General features: G+C 40.4%; 1 protein-coding gene across 1 annotated transcript; it reads right to left on the bottom strand.

Annotated features, from left to right (window-relative positions):
• Positions 1 to 459: 459 nt before the first annotated feature.
• On the bottom strand, positions 460 to 9,757 carry pgap2 (post-GPI attachment to proteins 2). The gene is made up of 6 exons (XM_033639632.2): positions 9,401 to 9,757; positions 7,809 to 7,977; positions 7,428 to 7,677; positions 7,144 to 7,250; positions 1,456 to 1,564; positions 460 to 1,366 (listed from the first exon to the last, which is right to left on the bottom strand). The coding sequence occupies exons 2-6, from the start codon at positions 7,974 to 7,976 to the stop codon at positions 1,236 to 1,238; spliced, it is 765 nt and encodes a 254-aa protein (XP_033495523.1). The 5' UTR covers position 7,977; positions 9,401 to 9,757; the 3' UTR covers positions 460 to 1,235.
• Positions 9,758 to 11,109: the final 1,352 nt, after the last annotated feature.

Below are 11,109 nucleotides of genomic sequence, written 5' to 3'. Positions count from 1 at the left end.
TAACAAGCTCCTTGGTGTCTCCAGCCGCCACGTCAAACACTGAGAAGTCTGTTACGTCACAAAGATGGCGACCGTTGAGAGGTGTCCATCATTCCACAATCAACTTTTAGACCACTGCAAACACTGCATTCTCCAGACTATACAGTGTAGAGTCTGTAGACGCACTTGTGCACTCAAAATATTAAGTGTTTAGTACGAAAGTATGTGATCTGAGACACACTGCTAATGTTAGTATTAGCTAGAGTTAGCAACATGGCTGCCACTAGCAGAAACCACGGTAAAATTTGAAGTAGAAAACCCCGATGTGACGGCTCTGATGAAGGCGCAGTGAAACATCAGCGTGTATTAAGAGCTTTTGCTGCAATTTATTATTATTACGTGTAATTTTAAAGGCTCATCTCAGGACGAGCACGGCCAACTAATTAGATAATAATAAAAATAATAACATTACACATAAACGCTTTTAAGAAGTCGTTTCTTAATGTTTGAAAAGTTTTTTGTAGACTAATGTACTCTGTGGAGGACAGAGAATAACATAAGTATCAAAAAATAAATGTATTGAATGAGAATAAATAAATAAATGACAGAATAAATAAATGCTTAAATATATATAAAGGAATAAAGAAATAAATGCAGAGATTAGGACCTCCTACCTTATTAACATACAGATACAGAAATATATAAATAAATAAAAGTAGCTGTACAAACATGTAGAAATACATTTAAAATATATAAATTTGTCCTGTTTCATGATCAACTTTTATTTTAATTTATTAATGCATTAATCTAATTATTTCCATATATATTTTAACATCTATTTTAAATTTTTAATATTTTTAGTGCATTTATTTATTTTTTAATTATTTATTTCTGTATTAATTTATTTATTCTTGTATTTATACATTTATTTATATATTCATTTATTTATCTCTTTAGTCATTAAATTATTTATTTACTCCTGTATTTATTTATTGATACTTAAGTCATGTTTCGTCCTCCACAGAGCTCAGGACATTTGTGGTATCGCTGAAGTTTTTTATAAAAATGTTTGAACCATAATCACCGTCACAACTCTGCTTCATCAGCAGGTGTAAGAGCACAGACGTGTCGTTGGAATGATGAGAAGTGTAATCAGTTGGACGCCTTCATGTGTTCACACGCAGCTTTGACCTGGCGTCTCGTTGGCAGGTTTCTTTTCACCTTTTCTTTAAACAGTTCACAGGTGAGGCTGCGGCTCAGAACCGTTTGTCTTCAGGAGGCGTCGCCACGATCACCTCTTTACTCCCAAAGTCCCAGAACGCCGTCATGTGGAACGCCATGTTGGAGAAGACCACCAGGTACTCAAAGAAGGCGAAGAGGGTGTAGACTGTGAGGGCACAGAGGACACAGAGTGAATGAGTGAACAGCGTGTAGACTGAGGACAGCAAGGACAGACGACGGCAGTGGGACGCTCACCTCCTGTCTCACAGTACTTGTTGTGGCGTCTGAAGAAGTAAGCGGCAGCCAGACAACAGCTGATGTTAAACAGGAAGAGACGCATCTTCCAGCGGTATGATGTCATTTCCTGAGACAGACACAGAGAGAGAGAAGTGTTTTAAGTTTTAGATAACCACCACAGAAGAAGAGGAGTACAGACACCCAGTGACGTGATGAGAAACTTGTGAGCTTAACGATCAAGCAGGTTTTTTATCGACTGTTTTTCATGGCATGAATTAGGTATGTCAGCTGGTGGTGTGAAAAATCGATACGGCACAGTAAGGCGATATTTTGCGTGGTGAAAGTGTGTCAATACCCGGACGCAGAGTGTCAATCTTTTTTTCCTATACATTTCTAATTTTTACAAATACAGTACAGGCCAAAAGTTTGGACACACCTTCTCATTCAATGCGTTTTCTTTATTTTCATGACTATTTACATTGTAGATTTTCACTGAAGGCATCAAAACTATGAATGAACACATGTGGAGTTATGTACTTAACAAAAAAAGGTGAAATAACTGAAAACATGTTTTATATTCTAGTTTCTTCAAAATAGTCACCCTTTGCTCTGATTACTGCTTTGCACACTCTTGGCATTCTCTCCATGAGCTTCAAGAGGTAGTCACCTGAAATGGTTTTCCAACAGTCTTGAAGGAGTTCCCAGAGGTGTTTAGCACTTGTTGGCCCCTTTGCCTTCACTCTGCGGTCCAGCTCACCCCAAACCATCTGGATTGGGTTCAGGTCCGGTGACTGTGGAGGCCAGGTCATCTGCCGCAGCACTCCATCACTCTCCTTCTTGGTCAAATAGCCCTTACACAGCCTGGAGGTGTGTTTGGGGTCATTGTCCTGTTGAAAAATAAATGATCGTCCAACTAAACGCAAACCGGATGGGATGGCATGTCGCTGCAGGATGCTGTGGTAGCCATGCTGGTTCAGTGTGCCTTCAATTTTGAATAAATCCCCAACAGTGTCACCAGCAAAACACCCCCACACCATCACACCTCCTCCTCCATGCTTCACAGTGGGAACCAGGCATGTGGAATCCATCCGTTCACCTTTTCTGCGTCTCACAAAGACACGGCGGTTGGAACCAAAGATCTCAAATTTGGACTCATCAGACCAAAGCACAGATTTCCACTGGTCTAATGTCCATTCCTTGTGTTTCTTGGCCCAAACAAATCTCTTCTGCTTGTTGCCTCTCCTTAGCAGTGGTTTCCTAGCAGCTATTTGACCATGAAGGCCTGATTGGCGCAGTCTCCTCTTAACAGTTGTTCTAGAGATGGGTCTGCTGCTAGAACTCTGTGTGGCATTCATCTGGTCTCTGATCTGAGCTGCTGTTAACTTGCCATTTCTGAGGCTGGTGACTCGGATGAACTTATCCTCAGAAGCAGAGGTGACTCTTGGTCTTCCTTTCCTGGGTCGGTCCTCATGTGTGCCAGTTTCGTTGTAGCGCTTGATGGTTTTTGCGACTCCACTTGGGGACACATTTAAAGTTTTTGCAGTTTTCCGGACTGACTGACCTTCATTTCTTAAAGTAATGATGGCCACTCGTTTTTCTTTAGTTAGCTGATTGGTTCTTGCCATAATATGAATTTTAACAGTTGTCCAATAGGGCTGTCGGCTGTGTATTAACCTGACTTCTGCACAACACAACTGATGGTCCCAACCCCATTGATAAAGCAAGAAATTCCACTAATTAACCCTGATAAGGCACACCTGTGAAGTGGAAACCATTTCAGGTGACTACCTCTTGAAGCTCATGGAGAGAATGCCAAGAGTGTGCAAAGCAGTAATCAGAGCAAAGGGTGGCTATTTTGAAGAAACTAGAATATAAAACATGTTTTCAGTTATTTCACCTTTTTTTGTTAAGTACATAACTCCACATGTGTTCATTCATAGTTTTGATGCCTTCAGTGAGAATCTACAATGTAAATAGTCATGAAAATAAAGAAAACGCATTGAATGAAAAGGTGTGTCCAAACTTTTGGCCTGTACTGTACACATTTTGAGACAACTTTTGGTCCTAGAATAATAAAATCAGTTGCTTTTCGCTCCATTAGATGGTGCTGATGTTTTGTTCCTGGTGAGGTCAGCAGAGGTCTCAGTCTGCAGAATTTAGCAGGAAGTTCATCAAAACAAAGATGGAGGCACCAGAGAAAGAAATCAGAAATGTGCCTTTGGCGTTATTTTGGATTCTTCAACACAGAAGGAGAGGAGGACTTGGACTTGAAGTGTTTGGTTTAAGCATTTAATCTGTCACCTCCGAGGGCGTGAAATCTGCCCACCGTTCAGTCTGTCAGGTGTGTGCAGCATTTCTGACAGGTGTTATGACGGTGTTGGTCAGTCTGTCTGCTCAGTGTCACATTTTGCTGCAATAAAAATGATTAAAGTCGACGAACAGACTGAAAACTTTATCTCAGGAGGTCATAATGATGTTGACAAAGTTTTCCTTTGGGGAAATAATTTGCAGTTGAAAAAAAAAGGTAACAAATTGCAATACTCAGCATATCCCAATAGCATTGTGTTGTGAGCTAAGTATCATGATAAAATCATATCGTAGATCCTCTGGTGATTCCCACCCCTAGTACAAACATTTCTGCGGAGGTGCGGTCAGGCTTCGGCGTCCATTAGAAGTCTCAGAATGTCTCATCAACGCTGACACTGTCCTCTGTTCATTCATACACATATTTACTATGTCAAAAACCTGAGAACACTGACTCAGTGTTAAGATACATTAAACAGTTTTCTGTCCTATAACATAAACCTTATTCTTAAAGAGTGAACACATGCAGGGACTCTGTGGAGCGAAGAGGCAACACAGCAGACGGCCTTAAAGGGTTAAATATTCTCAGGTTGTCCAGGCTGTGTGGGATCCCTGACAATATTAAATATTAAAAGAAGAGGCGGCTTCCTTTGAATCAGCTGGTGAAGGTTTCCTGGAAGCTCAGCGATCACATGATGTGAGCTGCAATCACTGAGTGACACATGAAACAGGGAAGCACTAAAATAAAGCTCAGACAGAGGTTAGATTTAGAACATGTTCATCTATTTCCTGCTCGATTGGGAGAGCCCGAACTGCATTTCAACATGTGATCCTGAAAAAAAAAAAAAAAAAAAAAACATCCAGCCAGCAGGTTCCTGCTCTGTTTTAATGACACACTGCTGGTCTGAGAAACATCATCTGCAGTTCCCCTTTCTGTCAAATCTTTATTTAAAACAGTAACACGTCACGCTATGGCTGCAAAGAGACAGCGCCCATATTTCATGACACATTCTCAAGGACCCTAAAACTTTCTGAAATATTCCTACAACCTCCCAAAAAACCTTACTCAAGCAATCCTAAAACTACAAGCACCCCAAAACCGCCTCAAAGATCTACTGATCTTCCTATAGCACCATTTGAGCGTCTTCAGTTTACACAAACACTCTCAAAACACCTCAAGAGCCTCCTAGAATATCATGTCAATCTCCTCAAGAACCCTTGGGGACACAATGATTCTCTTCAAAGACCTTATGAACCTTCTGAGACATTCCTGACACCTGACTCCACCTCTGCAACCTACTCAACACAACTGAAAGCCTTCCGAAAACCACCAGAATGATCCTTATACTACTTCAAGAACTCCTTGGTCACTTCAAGTACCATGAAAATCTCCTCAAGGACCCCTAAAAACTTCCATGAGAACTCCCAGGTCCACCTCTAAGACCAACAGAACCTTCTCAAGGATAATGACCACAAGGGCCTATGTGAGGAACCCCTGGAATGTCATAAAGCACTCCTTGAGCCTTTTCAAGGATCCTTCAATGTTTTAAAAGTCTACTTAAATCTAGAACCATGACAAGGATCCCCAAGCCTCGTCATGGTCCATTTGATCCTACTCAAGAATCCAATGGACATCAATGGCCCTAAACCTCCTTAAGGACCACAGATCATCTTCAAGGAACCACAGGAGAACCTACTTAAAGATCCTAAAATCCTCTTCAAGGACAACTACAATGCGCCTAGGGGAATTCTTAGAATGTCCTCAAGCACACCTTGACCCACTTTAAGGACCACAAAAACCTGTTCAGAGTCAACAAAGAGCCTCCTGGAGCACTTTCAGAACCACGACAACGGGTGCTTTTCATAATGCTAACTGATGCGTTCTTGCGTCCTCTCTCCTCCCAGGAAATCATTCCACCTTGACCATCATGAAGGATCTTCCAATCCCTTTAATGCTGCTCAAGGAGACCAAGAGAGAGAAGGCCCCTGGCACCCAAATTTCTCCAAAACCTCCCCAAGGATTAGTTAAAACCTCTAAACTTTCTTAAGGTTCCAAATTTGACCTCAAGGAATACTGGGGCCCAAGTAAGGACACTTAGAAGCTCCTAAAGGAACCCTACACCCCCTCAGGCACCTCTGAAATCATTAAGGACCCCTGGAATGTCCTCAAGCGTTCTTTCAAGACCTGCTCTGAGCTCATGAAGTGGATTTTTAGCTGTGCGACGCCCTCTGCAGGTGAAAACTGAGCACTGCTTCAGACAGCACACCTGGACTGTCTACAAACACACTCAGGTAGCTGCTGATCACATGGGCTGGAAAATAAAATTTCTTTAAAGCTTTGAGCCGACTCATTCATTTAATCTTTTTTAATGACTACAACATGTTAAAACATCAAATTAAAAAACCTATGTTGTGCAAGAATAATAAAGAAGCTGCAACAATATTACAAAAACAAAGTTATTCCACTCAGCTGTGTGTGTCCACATGATTCAATCAAAGGTCTGTATCCCTGATGATGAACCTGACTTGTGATGACCAAAGGGACCAAGTTGTTCTCATAAAGATTTTTGGTAAATAAACAAAAGAAGAAGAAGAATGGTGAGCAGGAAGTGCACCGGAGAACTGAACTGTGCCACGACAGAATCAACGTCTCAGCCACATGAAAGATCTTGTTTTGGCTTTTTCAGCATAAATGTCGCTGCATATAAACCGCAGGGCTGCAAATAATTATTTTCATTATTGATTAGTCTGCCCATTATTTTCTGGTTCGTTTTACATGACCAACAGTCTGAAAACCCAGAGCTACTCCGTTTATTAACATGTATGACAAAGAAAAACATCAAATTCTCACATTTAAGATGCACAAAACCAACAAATGTAAAAAAAAATATTAAAACTATTATTTGGTTATCAAAACAGTTGCCAATTAATTTTCTGTTGATCAACTAATCGATGTATCGACTAGTCGTTGCAGCTCTATCATCCATGTTTGTTGTTTGTTTATATATGTTGTATATATTACGGTTATATATATAACGAATATTTTACAATTACATATGCTGTTTATTTTATGTTTATATATATTGTACATATTAGGTTTAAATATGTTGTATATCTTAATATTTTATACATAATATAACGATTCTAAACACTGCAGACATTTTACACATCACGCAAAGACAGAATAAGTAATTATATATTTGTGACCCAGCTCGACTGTGTCAGATAGGTTTAATAAAACAGTGATCTCTGATCACTTGTCATTAGAATTTGTGCTATTTTGGACATTTTATTTATATTTCTATGATGACTGACTGATTGACTGATTGATTGGTTGGTTAATGACACAGATAACAGGTTTAACAGCTGAGACAGTTCAGGGAACAGATAAAGGTTTGTTACCTCTGGGTTCACATAGTGTCTCCTGATCACCTGCCACAGTCTGCATGTAATGAGCATGTGCACCAGCGAGCTCCCGATGAACATGATGAAACCGTTTTTGTGAACATCTGCGGACACAGACAGGTCGTTAACACGTTCATCCAAGATTCAAGACTTCAGCAACAGTTGGTCTGCAGCAGCACAAATAAGACGAGCTCAGAGCAGACAAATATGGCTTCTCTGGTGTTTTAAATCCTGACCGGACGACCTGTCCCGGCTGGTCACTGGATGGTGGCTGTACTCACTGTAGGTTTCGGTGGACGCCACGTATGTGAGCAGCAGCAGGCCGGTGTTCTCGGCAAGGCTGCAGAGGAGAGCCAGCCCGCTCAGCAGCAGCTCCGGCAGTCTTTTGGCAAAGCGGCCGCGGTAGAAGCTGAAGTAGGCTGCGGACACCAGGTAGCGCGGCGCCGAGTGCAGACCGATGCAGCTACGCCAGATGTAGCGCTCTGGAACACGACTGATGGCGGCACTAATGGACGGGAGGTAGTTTGATACCTGGAGGGTGACGACAAAAAGAAAGCAGATGTTTATTTCAGCTTTTTGAACAGGAAACACAGACAGGAGTTTTTCTTTATTCCATCTCATCAGTATTTTTTATTTTTTATTTTTAGAACGTGGCGACTCACATGACAGTGTGTAAACGTTGCGTCCTCAAAGTGGTACACCAGTGAAATGAAGAGGCAGGCGATGAGGCCGGTCAGAGGCAGCAGCACCGTCCCCACGGCGAAGCTGGTGAAAGGGAGCCGGATGAGGGGACGGTCCCGGTCCAGGCTGGTGTACGGCCCCTGGAGCATCCTGGAGAAACACAACAGACGCCGCCGGATGAGACGCTTAAAGCAGACAACAACATCACGTGTTTCATTACTTCAACCAGTGCCCAACTGTGACATACACAGTACAGGTGAATGCTTAGGGCGCTGTCATCCTTAGAGGGCACCACAAATGGGGGAAAAAAATCAAAATGTTTATCTTTTACTTTTCTTTTACCAGTACTGTTATTTTGACATATGACATGAGGCCACAAGAACATAACTACACAGCAAAGCCTTTCATGGTTCAGCCAATCAGGTGTCAGCAGCTCATTAACATTTAGTCATGTAGTTATGGTGAAGATGAGCTGCTGAAGTTCAAACGGAGCATCAGAATGATGAAGAAAGGTGATTGAAGTGACTTTGAACGTGGCATGGTTGTTGGTGCCAGACGGGCTGGTCTGAGTATTTACTGGGATTTTCAGCACAACCATCTCTAGGGTTTACAGAGGATGGTCCCAAAAAGAGAAAATATCCAGTGAGCCAAAATGCCTTGTTGATGCCAGAGGTCAGAGGAGAATGGCCAGACTGGTTCAAGATGATAGAAAGGCAACAGGAAGTCAAATAAGCACTGGTTCCAACCAAGGTGTGCAGAAGAGCATCTCTGAAGCAACAACACCTTGTCCTACCTTGAAGCAGATGGGCTACAGCAGCAGAAGACCACACCAGGTGCCACTCCTGTCAGCTAACAACAGGAAACTGAGGCTACAATTCACCAAAACTGGACAATAGAAGATTGGAAAAACCACATTCAGATGGAAGCATGGATCCATCCTGCCTTGTATCAACGCTTCAGGCTGCTGCTGCTGGTGTAATGGTGTGGGGGAGATTTTCTTAGTACCAACTGAGCATGGTTTAAACACCACAGCCTACCTGAGTATTGTTGCTGAGCGTGTCCATCCCTTTATGACCACAGTGTACCCATCTTCTGATGGCTACTTCCAGCAGGATAACGCACCATGTCACAAAGCTCACATCATCTCAAACATGACAATGAGTTCACTGTACTCCAATGGCCTCCACAGTCACCAGATCTCAGTCCAATAGAGCACCTTTGGGATGTGCTGGAACGGGAGATTCTCATCATGGATCAACTGTGTGATGTCATCATGTCAATATGGACCAACATCTCTGAGGAGAGTTGACCAGGTGTACCTAATAAAGTGGCCGCTGAGTGTACTTCAGTAGACTTTAGGGTCATCTATAAACCAACATTGAAATCTGCTGAGTCTGGTGTGCTATTCTCTCTTTTGTTGGGCCAAACCAACAGCGGTTTTTGGTCACGTGTCTTTTTACCTTTCCAGGTGATGGAGTCAGGTAACGTTATCTTCCTGGACTCTCCTGTGTTTTGGCTAACGGTTAGCTTCACACGGGAGCAGATGTGTCCGGTTGTAACGTAAACCACTCACCTTTACAGCTCCCCGGTGTGTCGCGACCCGGTGCTCCTCCTCACGGCCATCAGCACACCTTTATTTTGTGTTAATCCCACAGAGCTAATCTTGTTAGCTCGCGTTAGCGTCGGTAGCTACTCAGACAACAGCGTTAGCTAACGTTAGCGATAAACTTCAGTCGTCTTTAACGTGAAATGTGTCTTTAAATCTGTTAAAACAGTTTCTTAGTCAAAAATGTAACTTCTATAAAGCTGCTGTGTCAGTTTAATGTCACTGACATACTTTAAATCTCTTTATTTTCCGTTAGTTTAACGATTCTCTGACGGACTTTGCCTCACATCACCGGCATCAGGTTACATACCACTTCCGGCCACAACAACCTTCACAATAAAAGTCTCTCTTCCGCGTCTTTATAAAAAATAAAGCTATTGTAGAAATAAAAACATGATTTAAAAAAATAAAAATAATAATGATAATTCTTTATTGAACAGACATAGCGACATTATGTACACACATAACTGTCCATACAGGAGTACATATATTCTAAATAAATAATAAATAAAATATAAAACAATATTAAAGGAAAATGAGAAAATGAAGAAAAAGGACGGAATACTGTCTCGTGGAATTATCAAACACATCCTTAATTTTGGTTGCCTTTTTATTCTTAAGGCATCTTACTGTGGTGCCATATTGTTGTACCTCTGCTTGTCAAAGTGGAATTTTCCCAATAACAAAATTAAATGTATAAAACTTATAATCACAATATCTTTTCCCACCTACTTTCAAAACACATAAAAATATCTATATCCTGTAAGTGAATTTATTGCCCAGTTTGCTTTTTATATAACGGGAACATTAACATTTCCATTAATAAATAACAGCACAAAGACTCAAGGAAACATCAGCAACGCTTTAATAACCACAAACAATAAACATAACATAAACAAGTACATTAACATAACTAAAATTTAATTTTAAAAAGTCTGTATTTCAGGGGTTATTAATAAAATGAAATCATATTAATCGTTACAGCATAGATGAATGACATTACCCATTTAACAAAGGAGACAAATGACTTGTAGGAATGGCATAGTAATAAGAATAATAATGATAATAATAATAATAATAATAATAATAATAAATATATAAAACACATAATCTTAGTCTCAACATATAAAACTGAGACATAACTGAAATTAGTTTTTATCAGCTGATGTTCATCATCAAGTGTCTTGAAGAAAGAAAGAAGAAAAATAATTTCTAAACTAAATCAGCTGAAGCTGAGCTGCACCACACTGTGAAAGTATAAAAATGTATTTACACATTTTTAAATCATTATAACCATGATGACTGTCGCCACCGTGCTTGCATCTTTACCATGACCTTATAATAATTATAATACCACCAGTGGCAAAAGCACTTGGTGTAAAAACACTCTGTTACAGTAAAAGTCCTGCAATGAAAATAATCTGAAGTGAAAATGTGTTCATATAACTAAAATATAGTTTAAGTATTAAGATTGAAAATGAATTGTTTGCAAATGTAAACTATCTTGTCTGAGTGGTTAGGCAGTGGTGGAGAGTAACTGAGTATATTTACTCATGTCGTGTACTTAAACACAAATTTGATTCATTTCAATAATCATTAGTTAATAGGTACATTTTTATACTTTTAATGCTTTACTATATTTTACCGATCATACTTACATACTTCAACTAAATGAA

Source organism: Epinephelus lanceolatus, chromosome 11 (genome assembly GCF_041903045.1).
Source record: "Epinephelus lanceolatus isolate andai-2023 chromosome 11, ASM4190304v1, whole genome shotgun sequence".
NCBI classification, from domain to species: Eukaryota; Metazoa; Chordata; class Actinopteri; order Perciformes; family Serranidae; genus Epinephelus; species Epinephelus lanceolatus.
The sequence above is the reverse complement of the archived record's forward strand: the minus strand, read 5'-3'. Positions and strand labels throughout refer to the sequence as shown.

Excerpts from the sequence above, each read along its gene's own strand:
- pgap2 (XM_033639632.2), bottom strand. The coding sequence starts at position 7,976 with ATGCTCCAGGGGCCGTACACCAGCCTGGACCGGGACCGTCCCCTCATC. Across the intron at positions 7,678-7,808 it reads CAACGTTTACACACTGTCAT|GTATCAAACTACCTCCCGTC; the intron begins GTGAGTCGCCAC and ends GTCACCCTCCAG. Across the intron at positions 7,251-7,427 it reads GGCGTCCACCGAAACCTACA|ATGTTCACAAAAACGGTTTC; the intron begins GTGAGTACAGCC and ends CTGTGTCCGCAG.